The following is a 23,333-nucleotide window of genomic DNA, read 5'->3' as shown; positions in this document are numbered from 1 at the left end:
TGTTTGCTTTAGTTTAATATATGTACGTAACGTGAACATGTCTCTACTTATAATAAATGTATTCAGCATCTATACAAATAATAAATGTCGTTCAAAGTTCATGGCTGAACTAAAAAATGGTATTTGTTGACATCTTAATAAAGTAGTAGAAGATTCGATGTAAGGCCTTATAGTCGGGCGGGACCGATTATTGAATGTCTTATACGAGCTCGCCTTTAGTTGGTTTAATTATAAAACACTATACACCTTGGGAAAATATACCTATTCTAAGAAATACGCCTCCAATACGGTCCAAACTTAGTGGAATAAACATATATTATAAGTGAAATCATATTCTGAGCCAACCTTCATTATATATAATTAAAACCTTATTCTTATTATTGTCATAAAATTCTATTTCTTGTAAGAGCATTCATATGGAAAGATGGCCAAAAGCTGCTCCAATTCCTGCAAAATTTTGCAAATCTATTTAGAGTGTCTTCTTACCACCTTACATTATTGGTTTTTGTCGAGAAACGGCGTACAAGTTGGTTTCATTTTGCCAATACGTTTGCATAGCCCAGAAGGAATCTTCAGAGACCCCACAAAGTATGCATATTCTTAGTTGCCATCAAATTCTGATTCCCTTTGTCCGCCTGTGTTAAGCCTATTGGAAACATTCTCCCGACTGCAAAGATACAACTATCGGCTTCAAGCTTTACAGAACGTTTGGGGCATCGAATCGGTCAAAGGACAAACTTACCGTGCAAGATAAGCAGAGAACGCCTTCACTTTCTGGAGTTACGTCATAAATTATAATATGCACACTATAAAAAATCCCATGTATCTTCTACAAAATGTCAATAAAATCGCGCCACACTTCCCCAATATTACGAAATATATTCACTTTTTTAATTTTTTTTTTCAATCTTCACTAGGATAAGGACAACGGGTGGCGTATAAAATATTCGGTAAAATTGAATATAATTTTCTTACTTATTATTATTACTTATAAGACAATACTATCCGTAATATAGGCTCGAAAGATCAGATAATCTTCTAATGTGAATTTAACGGGAAAAATGATGTTATCCTGGCTTGGTTTTCATCAAAATGTTACGAAAATTTTGTATTTACTTTAAGTAATACTAAGGAAACCCATAAGCTATTCATGTAGATGCCTTTAAAAAGTAATTTTAAATCAGCGAATATAATAATAATGCTGGTAATGAATAAATCTACTTGAATCGCGTGTCTGATTGCTAAGCCAATGCGTAAAGCGTGTAATACAAAATGTAATAAAATAAGTATTAAAAAGAAATAGAATTTTTATATCTTACCTTTATCATTTAACCATACAGCCAACTTGTAATAAGCTTCATCCATTAGGGTAATCGCGCCGGCTAATAACACTTTGGGAATAACACTTAAACAACAAACAACACCTTCCACTGGTAGCTTAGAGTCCCACCAATCCTATTAGATGGGAAATGCATAGAAAAAACACAACAACGATTATAATTGCATCTAGTGGAAGAAGGAAAGGAATTAGTTTTCTTAATAAACATTTTCTTCATAAAGACAAATGTTCTCTTGCAGACTTAAACACCGTTATATAAATATATGTAGAGTTATATATACATATATATATATATATATATAAGGAGACTAATAGTTTTTAGGAGCGAATAATTACTAGTGCTTCGATTCTCTTTTACTCGAATGCAATATACATTTAAATGTTATTTACTTTATATTCAATTATAAGTTTTAAAGCTAAATTCTATTTTCTAAATCGCTTTCCAACTTCCATTAATCCAATACTACACACACACACACACACACACACACACACACAACAGCAAAAGCTTTAAATAAACTGTTGAAATTATCAATGGAATGCCTCAATCAAAACTTTTCATATCTGTACATATTTATATATATGTACGTACGTATATGCATACGCAAGGAAGAATAAATATTTTTGCTTCAGTTTAATGTTACCTGAGAGAGAAAAACTTCTTTGAAAAAGTGAGCGCTTTGAAATTAAATGACCATGAACTCTCTAGCATCTATATTATCTTCAAACTTAAAATGCGTAAATTTTTTCTATTTAAAGTGTTAAAGGTCTTGGAAATTATTGACCCACGAAATTGCTATAACAACAGCTATTATCTGATTATAGCTTTGCTTTCATGAACGTAAACATTTTGTTATGGTTTTTAAGGAAATTTCGCAGGCTTGTACTTCATGTTTATGGACTAAAGCCAAATGCCATGATTAAGTTTCTGGTAAAACTTTTATAATCATCATTAGTATAACATATTAATTTTGCAATTCTCTTTTTACTACAAAAAAAAAAAAAAAAATAAAAATAAATAAAAAAAAATCATAATAATAAATGTGAGATTTTAAGTTAATTTCATTGTAATATATTTGTTTTTCCTTTCTTTCGCACTGTCTATAACGCAAGAAAAACGGGTATTTATCGCATGATATTTTTTTTTTATTTTTTTTTTTTTTTAAAACCCACAGCACTTCTAATAGGGTGTATTAAGTTTGTGCAAATGTATGTATGTCCTAAAAGAATGAAGATGGACTTTATTGTACCGGTCTCGTCTGCTTGTCTGGTCGTCTGTTTGTCTGTCTACTGTTTCATGTGCGCCCCTGCATCCCTTTATATTCATTCCCCATGTTCATTCTCCAAATCATTATTGAGATATTTTGTCTAAAATTGGTACAATGAGATCCAGACGACTTTTGCGATCACTTCCCATATAATGGTTCATTTTTGAAGTCGTTATGTGAAAGCAAATTTTTAAAATTTGTCCATAAAAGAGGAAATAAATCCGTAATAGTAATTTGACATAAAAATGAAATGTATCAAATTTTAGCTATATTTGGGGCCTTAAAGTATATAGGGTCTCCCATGACAATGAGCTTTCGTGTTACAATAGAATTTAATTATTAGTACTTTATGATTGACTTTACTTTACTTTATGCCTTATGGCAAGAAAATTAGTTTTGCTAAACTTAGCTGAACGGTCCCTCTGATCCACAGTCATGTAGAGGCTTCCATCGAAAGTATCCTTTGCGTGAAAATGTTGTTAAATAAAGAATTATATTTTTTTTTCTTTGGTTGTGTTTGGAAACAATGCGACCGTATTTCTTGCTTTATGCGATCTATTTGATTTAATCAAAAATTGTGGAAGAACTAAAGTCTATCCTTCGTTATCACTCCCGAGATAGAAAATAAGGAGCAAAATTTCATAAAAACATTTTGCATACATTACTGACAAAGCTTCTTATGCACCCATTAAGGTACAGAGAGAAAAACAACAATTCGCAAATTCTCAGTGATTTTGGACCGGGCCACGGTCTTAGAAATATTACGTTTCTCCCACTAACTATTACTATGGCTAAGATTAGAAGAAAAAATATTGTTTACGTATGGTTTTAGGCATTAATCCGATAATAAATATACGATTTTATGATTATGTTGAAAGTTCAAATCCTTATAAAACTGTTACGTCTTAATATCTTATTTTATAGGATATATGTATCTTATATTATAATCTCTATTTCATGCCTATCTATAAGGAATTTTTGCATTTATTTTATGCTTTGCTTTATTTCTGAATGTTTCATAAATCTTTTAACAGCATTGGATTAACGTTGCTTTTATGAAATCTTGAAATTTGTTTGCTTCTTTTCATTTGGCTAAATTAAATTATATTTTCTAAATGCAATGCAATTATAGTGTACTTTGCCGTCCAAATTAGTTTCGTAATCAACTAAAACAATTTTGTAATTGAAATTTCAATTTTCATAAAAACTTGATTGAAATCTTGGAAAAAAATAATAGAAATTTTCATATCTGTGAGAAATAAGGGAAAATTTCGGCAAAGCATTATTCGGATTATCTCAAAGCTAAAAACAACAAAAATTACTCTTGTCTACCGTTAAATACCCGACATACTGTAGTTATCCATACATCGATTTTTCACAATAAGGCGTTTTATGAGAAATGATCGAAAAAGTAATACGATCCGAATTATTTTCAATAGCGTTCGTTCTTGGCCCCAAATGTACCAAATTTTAACGCAATATCTAAAAAATTTGGGGTTGAGCGCAAGAAAACAATGCAAGCAGACGGACAGACAAACTTAAATCGATTCACTGTTTCAAAAGTGGTTCTGAATCGATCGGTATAATAGAGGTGAGAGTATCTCAAGTCCTACTGGGCGTTGCACAGATATAATATATCCTTGTATACTTGACAATTGCAGGATGAAGAGCACTCGAAAGCTCTTTTAGATAACGGATATTTAGAATTCATAACAATATTGACAAGAAGCTTTCTAACTTACTTACTTTCGAAACTCATTTATTGAAAAACAATATGTGCCTAATATAAAGAGATCGAAACTTATATTTACTTTGGGACCTACGAGAGATAAGTACCGAATTCTCATTAAAAAATATTCCGGGTTTTACGTATTTATCGGCATAAACAGACAACTGCTTGAGGTTGTAGACTTTATCTAAGGATCAACACATAAGGGAAACATAATTTTCTTTTGATTTGAATTTATAAAAATTTCAAATCTTTGTCCTTTAGCTTCGTGATTGCAAGTTGTAAGTTCAAGTCATTAGTTACGCTTGAAATTGAAAAACTTTTTAACTATTTTTTTTTTTTGAATTTCTTCTCCTCATTTTTTTCTTTAACAATCACCTTCTAAATCATAACAATTTTTTTGTTTTGGCATTCATCGTGTATTTTATATATGTTTCAAATTATATTTTTATACAATTCCGTAGCATCTCCTAAGTATATATAGTCGAAACCCGCACTTACTTAATTAAATCTTTTTCTATAAGTTCTCCTTTACGAAATTGTAATTTTCAAAGTGGTGCAAGTCCATTTATTTTGATAATAAAGAATGCAATCTGCTAAGAGTTCTCTATTTACAAATCACTCTATAAAAAATTCCTTCAAAATTCTCATCATTTTGTCAATATGAACCTTACATACTTAAAGCAATTACATACATGAGTACTTTGAGGGAGGTATAAGTTCAATTTCTGCAAAGATACAATATTGATAAATAATAATAATAAAAATAATATGTATAAATTTTTTTTAACTAATAATACATTCACATTATAAACTCAATTTAATTTAACATACGGAAAAAATAAAATGAGCCTATTACATATACAAATATAATTCAGGCCAGTTACATAAAACCCTCAAATATAATATAAAATGGACTTAGACCACTTTCAAAGAAAAACTCTTTCGTTCACATTGCGACCGCTTTTGTCATTGCTGAGAACAAAAAAAACCAAATACATCATTGACATATGTTTCCCCTTTTATAAACAAAATACACTTCAAACCACTGTCGTCGCATCAACAAAACTTCCACTGACCATACATATATTTTATAAATGAACGAGAGAAAAATTTTTTGCAAATGTAATTTGTAATTAATTTTTCTCGGAAATGATGTACATATGCAACAATTAAAACAAAGTATGCATAAATAAAATTTTTCTAATGTCATACGTTTTGAAAGGATTTTCATTAAAATTTTATAATTTCTTCACTCTGAAACACTATCGCCACTCATCCATTATAATTCACAAAGCCTACTTAAAAGCGTTTGTATTTAATTGTGTGCGCACATATATACTGTGTGTTTACAGTTTAAAAAAAAAAACAGGTATATATCAACAAGTTTTCTCTCTAACTTTGTTTTCATTTTTTTTTTTTTGTCCCCACGACGTATACGTAATTCGTTTTGTTATTGTGCATTCATAAAAAACCTATGACTCCTAAAAGTATGCTCAAGCATTATAAACTAACATATAATTTATAAGTACACACTTCACAGCTGACTACAAAATATTATGGAGAACGAGTATCGTGTAACGGTAATTGTGGTTTATTAATGTCATTGCAATGGTGTGTTGTGGAAAATATGTCCGGGAAAGAGGTAGAGAAAGATAAAGCCAGCGAGATATGATATATTCGTGAAACAAAAGCACAAACGTAAAATTTGTATAATATAACTCAATAAGAAAATTTAATGAGAAATTAATAAACTATTATTTAATTATTACAACAATTTATTAGTATTCGATAAACCATATAGTTTGTTGTTGACCTAATATTTGGGAAAAAGTCAAAGAAAAATTGAATAAAATTCTGAAAATAATGATTAAATTAAATATTTATTAAAGGCCTTATGGTTACGCGATGAGAATTAATTTTCAAACACATGTGCATGTATGTATGTATGTATGTATATAATAAACATATAAATAAATAATAACCTTGTGTAAATTATATATGCATTGGCCAATTCCTTTATCAGGTATGTTATTGCTATCCAGCCAATCCTGTAAAAATATATTTAAAATGTCAATAAAACAAAAAAAAAAAGCATGATTTACACAAATAACGGGAGACAAAAACTACGAAAAAAAGTATTTTGAAAGTGTAATATGCGTTTGAAAAGAGTTTATTATGAGAAAGTATCATCTAAGCTTAGACTAAAAGAGAAAAGTTTTTTCCCCCACAAAGTGGCTACAAGGTTGAAGGTCTTGTTAATGTAAAGGATACTTAAACCACAAAAGTTTTTCAGAATTGTTTTCTTCTTTTTTTTTTTTTTTTATTATTATAACAATTGAGGTTTAAAGTGTTAAGTTTAACGCGGAGAAAAAGTCAAAGTATGGCAAACTGTAAAATTTTTTTTAGGCCAATGTTTGCTGAACATGTAATTTGTGCTTTCTATTTAAAATTTATGAGCACATTATTTAAAGTGTTTAAAAGTGGCAATAAACGTATACACATATGTGCGCGTGCATAAATTTTTCATTATATAAATTGTTACTAAACTAACACACACTTAAAACAAAGTTTTAGGGCAAATCGTTTTTTTTTTTTTTTCTTCTTCTTCTTTCTACGGCTTCTTTTTTTGCCTTTTTTAATTTAAGTCAAGAGATTTTTGTGCAAACGAAACACTTTGCAATATCAACACATGATTGCACACATAAACGTCATTACATATATGCTTATATGTGTAAGGATAATATTTTCTATATTTGTACGTTGAACTTTTTTGGACTTACCTGAAAGCGTAACATCAAAAACATTACGACGAATACAAGTAACAAACATAAACCAATTATGGGAAAACTAACAAGATAACGAAATGCTCGTCTTTTCCATGCCGGTGCCTCTTTGGGTTCCAAACGTCCAGTTACGTTGTTTTCAACAAGGGAACCCTGTCAAAATCGAAATGCAAAAGAAGAAAGAAATGAATTTGTTTCGGCCGAATGCGTAATAGTTGTTTTCAAGTCGTTTTAATCAATGACAGTAAGAAATTTCTATAACTTTTCAGACTTTAAGACGACAATTGACATAAATACTTCAAAGCTTTTTATGCTTTCAATTTTTCAAAATATTATGCACCTACGTTCAACAAAATGCATACACACATGATCATTGAAATGCATTGAAAATTTTAAAATTTTTTGCGCAGCTAAGATATATATATATATATATATACGTCGTCTTGCATAATCCAAGGTATTCGTAAACATTTCGTAATGAACGAACGTTTAAGTATAACGAACGAAAACTTTTATTTAATCTTACCTTATATAGTGGTCGCGGAGGTTCTAAAAGCTCGGGTGGCGTTGATAACGTGCCCCAACGAAATGCCAACTCCACTGAGTAACGTTTCCAAGCCTCCAAATAGAGCGAAGCCCAAGCCACATTAAACAGCGAAAACAAGACATGTCCCATATCCTGAGCCGTTTGACCTTTACCCCATAGGATTATATATAATATGGAACCAAAAACCGCTGGCACGCCTAAGGCAGAAGTGTAATGTCCCAGCCAAGCAAAATACAAGGCAACCTTAACACCAAAATATTCAGCAATATCGTCTAAAATGAAGTAAATGAAATGAAAGACTATCAAGTTCTTACAGTCGTATTTATATCGTATTTAAAATTCTTACCCAAAGGTTGAGGTGCAAATATTTGCTTAACCCAACTCCTTTTTAGCACAGAGTTGATTTATATATATATAAATAGGAAAAAGAAGTAACAGATTTTGTCATGACGATGTCTGTTAAATAGGATGAAGTAGTGAAAAAAAATTATATTTGAATTACCTTTGTAGTTGGGTTAAAGTCTTGGTTTCATGTAAAGGAAAAATTTGTGTAATTAAACCAGTTTCTTGCCAAGCAGCCACAATGCTTTGTCCCTCATCAACGGCGGCGCGGCCCTGTAAAGCTTCAACATCGGTTGGGCTGGCTCTCATACCTTGCAATACCTGCAATACTAACCATTGACGTTCTTGCGAGGTAAATAAATTGGTGCTACTCTCGTCGGATTTTAATTGCTGAAAACAGTGACTTTCGCGTGTGGTAAACTCACGTAAAGCACCACCCAAATCGGGTCGCAGACGTTTCGGTAGACGGGCCTCTTCTGCCGCTCTAAATAAACTTTTCAAAATGACAAAATGACAATGACAAAAACAAAAAAGAAATGTTTATTATTTCTCTACAAAAAAAAAGCAATAACGAAACAATCGTGAAAATTTACATATTTGTTGGAGCGGTTATATAAAATGCGTTACGTCGTGAACTTTCATGAGCTTTAACTTGCACAACCAAGCCCAAACCAGCAGAAGGTTGCGAACGAATACGTGTCAATAGCCAACGTAATGCCTCATCAGGTGCATCTTCGGGAAATTCAATAACTACATCACATTGTGTAGGTATTTTATTAAGCCATAAACGTCGTGGTGTCATCAAATGCCCAGCATAGGGAACTTTACGACGAAAGTGACGAGAAGCTAAGAAAATGAAAATTTAAATGAAAATGAAAATGAAAATACGATTAGCTAATGAGCTGATTACATTCACAGGATTGCATAATAAAACTTTAAATTGTAAGTGAAATCACAGCACGAGATTTATTTATATACTAAACAATTGCCACCACTATGTGTGTGTTGAAGACGTAGCTGAGTAAACGATTTTAGCAAATGCATTGCAATGTATTATGCAATGCATTTTAAGCAAAGTACATTGCATGCAAAGCTAAACTTATATATCTAAAAAAAAAATGTTATAAAGTTAACAGTGATGGATTTTCAAAAGATTTATTTAAAAAAAAAAACTTTTTTGATTACGTAAATAATCAACGAGAAAATAAAACTAATCTAGAAAAGAAAAGCATTGCTCTCAGCTATTTCTCTCTTTCTTATATTTTTTATTTTGCTTAATAAAGTTTTTTTTTTTTTTTTTTTTTTTTTTTGTGTTTTGCATTTAATTCTGATAACTTTCTAGAACGCTATGGCAATGTCTACTTAATTTTCAAGTCTTTGTTTAGCTGCTCAGTCATTTCGCTTTTTAGAAAGTTAGTGAGAGTAGTCTCGTAAGTTCCTTAAACTTGGATAGTAAATCTCTAAAAAAGATTATTTTGAAAACTTTGATGCTAATACCAATCCAATCATAAGCTGATAGTTCTTTAAACTAGAATATGTTATATAACGATTCAATATTTTAAAACTAATAATTGTTTTACAACCTTTTATATATGGGTATTTGTTGTCACGGTCCAAAGCTATCTCTCAGTATTGGGCTGAAATTGTCTCTGTTCTAATGGGTGTTAGTCTAAGTTACGTGTAAGCTAGCTATTAAGCGAAACGAAGCTGATACGAGTTGGGTCATAAACGACAACTTTTCAGATATAATATTGAAAGAGCAACGAATCTCTGGCTTCTTTTGTTACTCTGCCGAGCAAAGAGCAGATGTGTCCGCGGACAAAACCGCGGACAGAAAAGTGCATAAACGTAGCAATGAAATGGTGAACAAAGTATCATAATACAAGATGCATAGGTCGTAGAAACAAAAGAGCAAAACTAGCAGGGAAACATGAGAAACCATAACGGGTAAGAAGAAATGATATAAGAACATTGCTAAACTAAGAACTTAGTCAACCTTAGATAATCTTAGATTCGTATCCAGTAAATTGTAATTATGTAACTCACTCGTTTCTATGCCCAGAATATTGACCACTTAGCGTTTTCGCTATGCATTCTGAAATCTGAATGTGGCTTGAGAGCACAAAAAGGGGCTGTCCCGACATAGACGGATTACAAGTATCCGTTCAGTAACCCCTTTATCGACGGTACATGCATCTTTTTATTTCTCCCTACGGGAGTAAGGAGTCTGACCGCTTAATCCGACAAATGCATTCCTAATGCAAGCCTAAAATCGATTTATTTTCTTATAGTGTATTCCTTTCGGGATGCGCCTGGTTTCTCTTGAACGTTTAACTTATCGTTTAATGATAAAAACGCTTCAATAATATTCGCGGCTTACCCACATTTCTGATAGGAAATTCCGTTATGATAGCGCTTAACAATCGTCAGCTTCAACTTGTAGTCTATGTAAACGCTTCCGTAAGTGTAAACTTGTGTAAAAGTTCGAATCGCTATAGGAGTTTCGTAACGGTCTCTTATCTATGCATAAAGAGAAATAAATCTGTGAGTGGATATATTTTTAGATCCAACGGCGAGAGTACAGAGGTAGGGTAGATAAAAATTCAGTGCAAATCTTAGAAATTAAATTTTGTGGCCACGAGTTATTTTTTCCACAAAAAAAAAGGAGTTTTTGCTTGGTTGAAACAATCATAGATAAAAAATCCCTAGAAAACTCAGCATATGACGTTTTAGATCATCAATTACTTCCTCTACACAAAAAGGAATCGTTGCTAAGTATTTCCTAAACTTGAACTATAATCTTTCGCTCATATAAAATCCGTGCAGGACACTCCGCTATTAACGAACACATAGGTCTCAATGTGAATGCAAGTGTTAAAAATAAAAAAAATTAAAAAAGAAACTTTAAACAGAGAGAAGTTCCAGGAGTAGTAAGTGAATTTTTCGACTTCAAAATTCAGTCACTTAATGATGCACCGAATATCTTTCACTTTATCCTTAATGGGAGAATTTTCTATTTTAAGTCAGTTTGGAGTTGAGCCTAATTAACGGCGACTTTTTACAAAGACAAAGAAACTGAAACGAAATAAAAAGCAAGTAAACAGTGATAATTTCCTTGGCACCAAACTACGATATTCACAATCTTCAAGCAAAATACATAAACATTGTTTTATTAATTGCAGGCGTATCAGTTAAGTGGGCGAAACTTTTTTTACACTAATCTTTTAGGTGGTCACAGAATATATAATTAATACAATTTAGTTGAATATTTCTCATAACTGATAAACTAAAAGTTTTTTCTTACTGGGAACGTGATTAAAAGGTCAGCACGCCCAGTCCTTCTTTAACTTTTTAAATCTTTGCAGTTTTTTGTTTATTATCGGCATTCAATATTTAATCTTTTCCCCGTAAGCTAAGTGCACGTACGCTATATAACAACTCTTGTGACCATGAATTTTCGAAACACTTGAAATAGAAAGACAAACGGACAAGTGGACGAAAAAACAAAATGTACTCTATGGGAATGAAGATGATATTCTCTTTACAAAGTCTCTAACCCGCATTCCCGCATGTGTTACAAACAGAAGAACATATCCAATATATCCCCAATGTTCAATGATGGTGGGGTTTACAATTAAGTAAACACTAAAAAAAAAAGGAGAACAAGAATAATATGACAGAGAAGGGAGAGAGAAAAATTGTGACAAAAATTATAAACTTAAACTATGGTACGTGCAAGTGATTGTTTGTCTTCTTTTAACTTTCTTCAATATTTTTATTTTATTTATTGTTGAAAAACTATTTGCCTCACCCGCTTTACTCACAAAACGACCTTGATATGTGTTTGCAAGCTTTACAGTGGATGTTGGTCGTCTGTTCGCCTTTTGCCTAACAAAAAACTTTTGAAGAAAATCCTGCATTTTTGATGATAAATCATCAGTTAAATTTTTGCTTTTCCTTTGTATGCCATTACAACGCTTGTAACATGTAATGGTTTATATGATAATTTTATATAATAATAACGACAATCTTTAGACTCATTATTAATTAAAATACATGTCTGCACATATTATATATAATAAAAGAGCATATATATATATATATATATATAGATATTTTTAACCTGACTAATACACTGAAAATCCTTTCATTTTATGCTGTAATCTTGTTTTATTATGTGTGCTAGTACTTTATAATTCTCTTTTAACAACCGCTTTAACGATGTTGTGGAGGGGACGACGATGCATTCACCAGATATTCAAGGATATTTTCCAAAGAAAAAGTGCATAATTATAATTATCAAATATATAAAGTGGAGATTTTCTTTTTCATAATCTATGAACTGACACTTTATTATATTCACTCTGATAATAGGAAAGTATATCGAATTATTCAGCGTAAAGAAATCCATTCTTATCTTATTCTTTTTTTATACCCATCACTATAAGATGGGGGTATAATCATTTTGTTTTGCCCACGAAGTATGTAACACACAAAAGGAAACTTCAGCGACCGCTTTGATTAGCATGAAATTCTAAATTGATTTAGCCCTGTCTGTACGTCTCCTGGTCACAAAAATAAAGATACCGACTTCAAATTTAGCAAAAACATTACAAGTTTCGTTTCGCATAATTTATTCCAGCGTTTTCTCGGAACGATTTGTGAGAAGAATGGCAAAAATTTCTAAGAAACAATTGTGTATAAACATTTCTTTTTGTATAATCATAAAATTATTTAGAACAGTTTAAGGGATATGTTGAATCTCTCCGCATTCGATGATACGTGGTAACGCTTTATTTCCCTTACCTAAAGAATAAATTGCAAATTTTCGCTCCAATAGACATCTTCATTTGAATTTTATCGATATCAGGGCATTTCTCTGCGATGATTGCACTAAGATCTTGCAGATTTGGCTATTGCTTTATCATTGATGTATAGCTACTTTCGGTAAATTTAACAAACTACACTCTCGCGAACTCTCGACAGTACAATGCCCGACATTTTGTCTTGCGGCGGCATCCCGTGATACTCTCTTAGACCCACCAAAGCCCACAACATTCAAATTTCCTCAAACAGCAGGATGATCTTTCTTAGAGGCTCTAGACTACGCTTCGTCGAGATTTATGTAACGCATCACACAAAATGCGTCCGATTTCACATTGTTGACAGACCTATAAGATTTCTGACAATCAGTTTAAAGGTTGCAGTGGATTCAGTAAAGCTTTTTTTATTACTTTGAAAACTGACTTTCTGACTTTCGTTGGCTGTTGAGAGAGAAAGAAAACAAGTACCATTAACAGTCACCATTGGTTTGAAAGGTGTTATGGCGGCTAAAGACTATCGGCAAAATAAATTTATAGATCGTTTGCTCATTTTAAACACGGTGAACGCTATTGTGCCCTAAATTCAACAGTTGTTCCAAAACACATAAAAAAAAAAGTGCGCAAAATCATTTCGGGAGATCGAACCGTGAAGTTGCTTGAGATAGCTACAGATATCAAGAGACTGAGGATGAAACATAAAACCAGCAGTATACTTCACAATCAAATCGGCCGATCGACAGCTGCCGGCAGGAGCCTTTCAAAGCGACTAAGATGGCATTTGTATTTCGGGATGCGCGTAATGTAATGTTCATTGACTGTCTTCATAACTGACAAAGGATCCGTAGCGAACACTGTCGGCAAATTAGACCCGAGACATATTGACTGATGTAATATCTTTCATGATAACTGTTTTAAAACGAATCAATTTTATTAACTCATGATTTAATGCTGTTTGGTGACGACATCTAGCGTTGTTGGTGCTGGTTAAATGGAGGCCTTATCTTGCTTTCATAAATAAGTCCTATTTTTTTTATAAAGCGATCAATCAGAGCACGGATTATTTTTTTTGATAATCTATATACTCTCATAATCTATCTCTCTCTATTGAAATAGAAGATGTAGTGTTTGTTCTCGGAAAATACTACTGTCTTCACGTCCCAATAGTTAATGTTTTAAGAGAAAGCTTGCTTGAAACCTTTTACACCTGGACTAATCTCAAACAATAGATGCCAAATGAGAGCTTGGTACCTATAGATCGTGATATCTAGAATACTATTTAGAATATAGATTAGAATGAGAAAGTTCACTTACTAAGAGTAATGTTGAGCGTAAGTGATCAGACAAATTATACATGATTCAGAAGAACAGAAATCTTTAATTAAATTAAAGACGAATTACGTTGTTTTGCACCAAAAGTTTCAACGGTTCGTGCTCGTATCGCTTTAATTCAAAAATTTATATCTTAAGGATAAATTAATTGTAATAATAACAACATTAGTGATATTTTTTTCTAAAAAATTCCGATTTAAGTTAATCAAAGTAAAACAAAAATTTTCGAAAAAAATTCCTAAAAGTTATGAAAAGCTGCTTACTAAGAAGCCATTCATATCGCTAGAAAAGAAAATTCTCAATTTTAGTTTTCAAAGAAAGAGAAATGCATGAAAAGTCGAAATCTTCAACAACAGTCAAACTGGTGGTGGTGCAGTGTTTAATAGACAGTGCAATATATAAATAAATATTCAAGTGGAAAAAAACAGCAAAAAAAATTAAGAGCGAGACAAGAAGACAATAACATATACATTTTGAAATTTACGTAGTTAAGTAATTATTGGCAAAAGTATTGCCGAGCTACACTTTGCAAATTTTAACAACGACAACAATTTATTATTATTTCCACCACTGCAATTGCAGACAAAAACTATTTGGAAAATCCTGTCACGAAACGATAAGGAAGCGATGGAAACAGCGACAATGCTTAGCAGCAGCAATGGCATAGCATAGCACAGCAAGGGAGAGCAAAAACTAAAATGAAACGAATACACATAGACAATACATATGCATATATATTTGAATATGTGTGTATGTTTTGAAGACCTTGTAATCAAAAACGGATGCCAGGCCTCAATTGAAGCGTTGCTGGCTGATGTCTATGGTTATGTATTTAGGTAAACGAACATTTGTTAGCGTTATTTAATGAAAAGAACTTTTAATTAGATAACACAGTGACAGAATGACAATAATAACATATATATATATATAGACCAACAGGCGTTTGCCACCGTACAAAACGAACAACTTTTATTATTATTATTGCAAACAGTTTACTACAGAGATAGACGAGCCCAAGCGATAAAAATTAAAATGAATTCTTGTTATATGACAACAAATGATAATTACACTAAAAAGGAATGTTGCAATAATATCACAAGAGATTTATGTTTGGCACTGTTTGAAGGACACAAATAACTTGTATCTATTTTTAATGGATTTGCTCTCTTGTACTCTAGTTTACCGACATTGGATAATGTCTTATGTATCACGTGTTTGGGTCTATAGATATTTAAGAATTAGGCGGAAAAATATTTATTTTATTTATTTAAAAGATGAACAGACTGCGACTATTAATTAATGACAATATTCTTGGCAAAATTAATATCTTCAGAAAAGAAAAAACAAATAAGAACGTCATGGTAGGGCAAGGCTCAACATTAAACACCCGACACGCCAATTATTCACTCGTTTTGGCAACAATACATCAAAAATTATTACGATTCAGTTCTCGTCATAGAAAAATATAAATTATACTGTATCTCCGCATAAGGCTTTGCCTTTCATGATAGCCCTCATATTTGTTAGGGTATGAAAAGCAAACTTATGTGATCCAAGTTTTCTACTATAAATTTTTTTAGTTATTTTCCCTCTAGGGAACAATTTTCATCATAGAACATTAAAAATTAAACATTCTTTTAAAAGGGGTTTTTTTTTTATTCATGAGGAATTTTTTATAGATCAATTAATTTTTATATTAAATTACTATTAAGAACAAATTTTCATCGTAAAACATTGACAACAACTAAGCCTTTTTGACCTAACAGGGTCTACATTTCTTGAGAATATTTATATGAAGTAATATTCAAAAAATGGACCTACATGGTCCAAATTCGCTAAGATTGTTTTAGATTTGGTTATTTAATTAACCCCTATAAAGCAACTTTCACCATGAAATATTGAAAATTGTACCTTTTTATCAAATAAAAATTCCATTTTCGTAGCAATGATTATATGAGAAGGGATGAAAATAGTGCCACAGCCGAACCAAATTTTCCATATAACTGTAGAATAACGAAATACTATTACGCAACGAGTTTGATTGAGAAATTTTGAAAATTGCAATTTTTTCCATGTGACGACGTTTTAATATAAGGACGGAAAATTGGACCGAGCTGCACCATTTTCAATAGGGTTTGTCCTTGGATCAAAGCAGGTCAATGCATCAAATTTCATCAACATGTCTCAAGCATTGCTAACCGCTTAACAAAAGCTAGATTTATTTTAGCTCTTTGCGGACGTTACATATATCTGCAGAAACTTAATATACCCTGTACCGCAAGTTGAATAAATTATATGCGAATCTGCAATTATTTTAAGGAAATTTTTCAACATAAATATGGGCCTATTATAAGGAACTAGCCAAGCAAGCTTGATCATGCAAGGTACTTGCCTTTATCAGTCCTTTTTTCCCTTCTCATACGAATTCCGCATCTTTTAAGGCCACAATCGAAAGAGGGAATCTTTTTGGTATCATTACAAGAATAGAAAAAGCTCGACTTAGAGAGCGCAAGAAGCAATTCATTGAAACAAATAGTAAGCCGAATGACAAAAATACCGAATGAATACCGGGAGTATTTCACGGAGAACAATATTTCCAACACACTTTTAGAACGGTTTGCAATATGCACCCAAGCATTGTGATGATGAAAAATCATTTTGTTGAAATATTGCGGTTGTTTTGCTTTTAATGTTTGTCGTAATGGCATTCGCTTCTTTTTTCTCAGAAACGACTTCATTGCATTTGAAAAGGTGATGATATAAGTATATATATACATATATATACTGGTACATATATTACATGAGAACAACAGAAACATCCTCCCATTCCATTCTTGTTCTTCATACTATATTTATGTCACATTATCTAGCAATAAATACAATTATGTCAATATATGACCTAAGAGCACGAAACCCTAATAATAATAATAAAACAGCGAAACCGTAATACCATAGTCAGCGCCTTCTTTACGTTTTGGTTGTACTAAACTTCTTTAAGATTTTTAGAAAAGTTTAACTGATATGCTGATTAGTTTCAGCTTTATTCGTATGACATTCGTAAAAACCTTCAGATGAAGGTCAGGTGAAAGACTCCATTTAGACAAATATCGACTGGAGTCATAAAGAACAGATGATGGTGGACATACAATAAGGGGATCTATTTAGATATAACGCTACCAAGACGAGCTTTGGAAAGAAGTTAAATCTCGTGCAACCTAAAAAGTCCGCTCGTATCGCTACAGATATGAATGCAATTGAGGCAACGATTTAGTGAAGGAATATCGATCGATCAGTTCTCCAAAAAAACTTAATAGAAACGTGTGTAAGTTTACAAGCGCAGTTTGGAACGTGCGAACGAACGGCTTTTGTTTTTTTTTTCTGTTTTTTTATTGGCTTAAATGTTTGAATCCGAACCTTAAATACATATAAGATTGATATAAAAAAAATGATTGTCGGTGATTTAATCATTTCGTAAAATCGATTTTCCGAACAAAATCGCAGAGGTGCACTACATTTTCTTAAAATTTTAATCGCGTTTTTCCCGAAATTAATATTCCCCTGAGTTCTCAAAAGTTCGTGCTATTGCCTTACATTTTATACCTTGAATGAATTTGCGAGCATTTCGTTTCGCAAAATATCTTTTCTTCAATAAAATTTTCGAAAAAAAAAACCCGCTGTTGATTAGATATTGACTAACATTTTCAGAAAGTTTTTACTTTACTTTCATTATAACCACTAGCGATAATGTAAAGAAAAGTCTATCGAAAATAGTAAACGATTTTTTTTTTTTTAAACTATTACTCTTCCTTTCGGTATCTATTTAAAAAATCGCAAAAAAATTTTTTGTTTACCCTTACGCTTGTAATTTCTTATATAATTTCCGACCCTATGACCCCATTTTTCGAAGCGTATAAAGTGACGCTACTGTTAAGCTTTCTTCTTCTTTGTAAAGCTCGTAACTTTAAGAATTAAGTAAAGTGAACAAGTTATCTAAAAACAATGTATTTTATAAACTTTTGTAAGATGATGGCTGCGAAAAAAAAAAAGCTGCATAATATCTCATCCATAGATGACACGTTTCAATGATTGCTTCAAATGTATCAAGAGTTTTTATCGCAATAAACTTATGTTATTATCCCTCCCGCCGCATTACCAACACTATTTATTTTCTTAAATTATTATTGATTCTGACATTTTGTGTTTGTCGCCATCTTCGAAATGAATTTGCAATAAATTTACATATAACTATGTAAATATGAAATAATAATAAAATTTATTTGCTGCAGCTAAGAAGGAAAAGAAAAATAAGTGGACAGAAAAACAAGGAAGGAAAGTTTTTACATTGACGGTTAAGATGACATGTTTTACTTACTTACTTACTTCTATAGAGTCATGGCATTTATGTATGCTGGCACATTATATATAGCCTCGAGCGATATAGTGAATAAAATTGATTAAGAAATTAAAAGATTGCAAACTAACTTAAAAAAAAACTCTCTTTATTTATTATTTATTATAAAGCAGAGCAAGATGTTGACGAAGAGATAAATTTATTAAGTAAACATTTGAATAAGGGAAACCTTTAACCTTTCTTCCTTGATACTCGTAAAATGCAAATACCATAAATCTGAATTCTGAAAGCGAATTACACAGATTCCGTCAAGACCTTCTATCGATCGTAATTCGACGAAGGTAACCTCCAAAATGGAGCCTTAATTAAAACCATCATTTTCTTAAGTGTTTATTAAAAGTTACGTCACTGTTCGAAAAAGTGTTGCAAGCAATCTAATCATTTTGTTTTAATTTTGATTGCGACTTTTTGGTTAAACAATATTCACACAAACGTACGAAACGATGGATTGAATTTATCTGAAATGTCACGTAAACTGTAAGTGAGCTTTAACCCATCTCCGCTATTATATATTTATCTGAGCATTAAATATGGAATAAATAAGTGAAGCAAACCATTTAATGTATGGTTGACTTGCTGTAACATTTCACTTTTTAAGTAAATAAATATGTGTAAATGCAAGAAAGTCTTGAAAACAAACCTTGGCTATAAAAGTTAATGTTGACTATCCATCATAAATGATGATTCGTGGGTTTGTCGAGACAGGTTGTGATATTCAAGTAGAAGCGAGAAAAGTTGACAGTCATTATACACATATATATATATGTACATATATATTTATGTATATATGTATATTTGTAACGTTTACTCTTGATAAATAAATAAAAATGCATAAGAGAACTTTATCGATAAAGTAGAATGTAAAGTAAAAAAAAGAAAAAAATGGGAAAAAATTAAATTAAAAACATTTTCATTGAAACAGACATATCTTCTTTCAATTTATATAAATAAAATGTTTTTACATATATATATTTTTATATATTTTTTATATATTTTCTGGTATTTTTGGCCGAATTATATTTGTTGATAATTGATGTTCAGAGATTGTCACAAAAGCTTATATTTACAAATGTTGACTTTTAACTTTTAAATTTTTTCAATTTTTACGAGTTAACAATTTTTCCAGTAACTAAACATAAAAGCGATGAACAGAAACTATTTTTGTTATAAGAATGCCATGTATTAACTATTTTACTTGTATGGGCAAACTGACTGCATATCCGCATTAAAATTATCAATAAATTTCGGGACTAAATAAGAAGAAGCATATCTTGTCTACTCTCGTCATAGATCTGCTTCCTCAGTTCAACGCACAATTTTATTTCTTTTATATAGAGCCGGCGGTCTTGGGTGCCAGGACTCATCTTACTTTTTACTGCTAAAATTTCTTTCTTTAATCTAAATATCATGCATTATGATAATAATAATACTTTTATATAGAATGAGTTGAAGATGATGATCATAATGAGTTTCGGCTTTCACAATGATCATTATCATTTGGTTTAGATTTGATGCCATTTGGAAAACAATTCTCCCGCCATTTTCCAATTTCCGTTCACAAGAATGAATGCCACAGTTTTCGAATATCTTCGGAATGTCAGTAATCTCTTGTCAAAGTGAAAGTGCGAGAATAATTTATAGCATCTTTTAGATGCTTAGCGATGTCATCACATTTTACACTGCGCTTAGGATAATCGGTATCCGTACGACAGCGTTTACAATCCCCATACCATCGGCAAGTTGTTGTTCTCGACAGAGGAGAGAGTTTGCGAAAAAACACTTTTCACTTCAGCGAATTTAAAAAAAACATTTTTTTCTATCAAAGTTCGCGAAGGTTTTATTTTTTTTTTTTTTGTCTTTTGAAAAAACACGAAATTAATGTCACTTAAGCAACTATAGGTCGCCAGCAAATTATCGAAATACGATGAAATTTCGATAAACATCATTTGAAGAAGTTTTCAATATAAATATGAATTTCCATTTGACGTTGCACTCCCGGAATTTATTGACCGATATGCGGTACAGTTATTTATAAAACTTGGTTTCAAGCATTTTGTTACGTGTTCGGATAACTTTTTATATTTTTGCAATTAAATACATTTTTTTTTTTTTCTATTTTGATGTTGAACAGAAACTTTTTAGAAAATTTTGCACAGATTTTCTATTTTATAGAAATCTGATACGCTTTCGAAAAGCATAACGATGCTAAACGAACAAACTTATAAATTTTGTATCCAGATATTTTTAGAATAGTTATACTGCTTACGTACATTTGACGTAACATTTGATAATCTCTTCTCACTAACGCCAGACATTAGAACGTAGAATATAAAAAAACAAAAAAAAAGAAACAAAGAAAAAGTTTAAATGTCAATATTGAACGAAAGAGTGTAAAAAGAAAAGATAACCAAAAAAGTTATATGCACTTCCATGCGAATGTACTCCAGACTAACAATGCTTAAATAAATGAGTTTGGACATGCGAATAGGTCCACCATACGAAATATTTATATTAAGGTTTTAATCAATAACTTTTATAGGCTATAGGTTATTGCTTTCTGTTGCAAGGGTCTTCATGTTTTCACGGAAGTTTTAAATGATCCCGGAAAGGATTGTGGTGCGAAAGTAGCGCATTATCACTATCGGCGTACACTATAATACTTTGTCTATTGTTCTGAATCGACCACAATGTTAATTTCAAATTTCACCTACAACTAACTATCAACCAAAAGTGGATGATTTCAAGTTTCTAAGTAAGTTTTTGTTACTAGCACGCATATTGCAATACAGGCGCAGTAGTATATTTTTGTATGTGGCAAACAAAAAAAAGATATCTAGCGTAGACCATTCTTTCGTAACAAATGTAGAAAGTAAAAAAAATTCTATTCCTGAGGTGAATTGTTTACTCCTACACAGTACTTGATTGGTTGCTTGACAAATTGAAACAATTTTCCGCGTTAAACAATGACTTGACAATCGGCCCAGTCATATATATTAAGTTAACGTGAAAGTGAACACATTTGCAGGCAGATTATGCTCGTTTTCAAATTTAATTTTAAACCATCATGCAGCAGCTTTCACAGCAATGCACACATTATGTTCTCGCTTGTCGCGAAATTCTTGTACATAGGGAGATTGTGCTTTAAGCCAAAAAATTATGTTCGGCTATAGACGAATTATCTGTACACACCATCTTTATTTAGAAAAAGGTCAAAGAAAAAAAACAATTTATTCTGTAATATGGGGTGGGCGGGATAATTTTTTTCTCCCAATTTTGCACTGATAGATACTGTAAGACCGCCTATAGTGTATACAAGATTTTATTGTTGTAGTTTATGAGAAAGGAGCAAAACCACCATTTCTTTGATTAATAAACAAAAATATTTGAATTTTATATTGTACAGTGGGAGTCCGCTTTAATCGATTGACATATTTTTAGTATCAGGCAACCGAAGCCGATATTTTCATATTTGCGAGCAAGACCCACCATAAACATTACGCCGATGGACAAACGGACATCTTAAATCGGTTCAGAATTTAATATACTCTTTGATAATATATGTTATTTGTAGGGTTTCTAAAGCTTCCTTCTGAATAATGTAAACGTTTTGACAAAATGAATATAAGCTATCTTCCGGTAACGCGTACAAAAACATGGCTTCCATTGTGTGCGTTGTACTGTGTACCGCATGAATGTGACAGGTTTTGTGTCATGTTTTAAATTTCATGAATATCAGTACAATGTTGCTAATTTTTGGTTTCGCTTGCTGTTCGTTTTATTTTAGATTTCATACAATGTACTTTGGTAGATGGTGTTCAAGAAGTTGCCTGTGTTTTAATAATTGTTCCCCCCAAAGAGTTTTATTGTATATTTGGTTATGGAAATATAGAAAGAAAGGATTTAACTTCAAACAAGATTTCTTTGCGGCTTCGAAACGAGCCATGCAAATATAAAGACCTAACTTTTAAAAACGGACTACGACAGGATTTTGATGGTCCGTATGACTTCTTCTTAACATTACAGCCCGATTTTAATTATAAAAATTGTTCTCAGAATATGGAATTTGGTGCGAAGGCAATCAATAAATTATTTAGAAAATTCCCTTAGATTAGGTAAACGTAAGTGTTTGGTTTGGTTTTTTCGTGCTGGAGACATCATCGGTTTCTATTCCGTTGAAAGTGAGAATGGCGATCACGATACCGTGAATGGATAAGACAGCATATCGTTGTTAATTAACTGTTTACCACCTAAGTTGTTCGATACTGATCGAAATAAAGTCCACTTTCAACAAAAGGATATACACCATGTCAAACAATTGGTTTGTATCCCGGTTAAGAATAACCTCCAAAAAATTGTGTTTTTTAAGGTTTGGACTTCTTTTCGTGGGCTTGATTAAAATCGTTTGTCCATAGCATTAAACCAAATGTAAGTCATGTGTTAAAAAGGAATATTGAACGCTCCACTTATGAAATTAAGTTCGATTTAACGAACTAATTGCTAGAGAAATTATTTCCTTTGTTTTATTTCCGTAGGAGGAACCCCGAATGATGCTGCATTTAGCGCTTAACTACATCGAAGATACTTTAACATAAAAAAAAAAAAAATTATGCTTCCGCACGATGCGATTGACAATCACATAGTCAATAAGGAATCCCATATCTTGAACAAGAAGGATCCAATCAAAGAGAAAAAATAAACCCCGGATCACATTTAATATTTTTTTTACGATTCATGAACGGAACCAAAACTTATGCAGAAC

The 23,333-nt window shown here is 31.7% G+C and overlaps 1 protein-coding gene across 8 annotated transcripts in view; it reads right to left on the bottom strand.

Annotated features, from left to right (window-relative positions):
• Positions 1–23,333, bottom strand: part of LOC119633184 — a 59,473-nt gene that overhangs the window by 11,863 nt on the left and 24,277 nt on the right. For 6 of the 8 annotated variants that reach the window (XM_038026559.1, XM_038026562.1, XM_038026565.1 and 3 more), the window contains 7 exons: positions 8,605–8,857; positions 8,172–8,504; positions 8,016–8,053; positions 7,649–7,941; positions 7,120–7,275; positions 6,322–6,387; positions 1,320–1,455 (listed from right to left, as the gene is read on the bottom strand). In XM_038026559.1, coding sequence (XP_037882487.1) covers positions 1,320–1,455; positions 6,322–6,387; positions 7,120–7,275; positions 7,649–7,941; positions 8,016–8,053; positions 8,172–8,504; positions 8,605–8,857 — 1,275 coding nt within the window. The remainder of the gene's footprint in view (positions 1–1,319; positions 1,456–6,321; positions 6,388–7,119; positions 7,276–7,648; positions 7,942–8,015; positions 8,054–8,171; positions 8,505–8,604; positions 8,858–23,333) is intronic. The other 2 variants (XM_038026561.1, XM_038026568.1) reach the window with 1 other exon arrangement.

Source organism: Glossina fuscipes, unplaced genomic scaffold (assembly GCF_014805625.2).
Source record: "Glossina fuscipes isolate IAEA_lab_2018 unplaced genomic scaffold, Yale_Gfus_2 2, whole genome shotgun sequence".
Taxonomy (NCBI): Eukaryota; Metazoa; Arthropoda; class Insecta; order Diptera; family Glossinidae; genus Glossina; species Glossina fuscipes.
The sequence above is the reverse complement of the archived record's forward strand: the minus strand, read 5'-3'. Positions and strand labels throughout refer to the sequence as shown.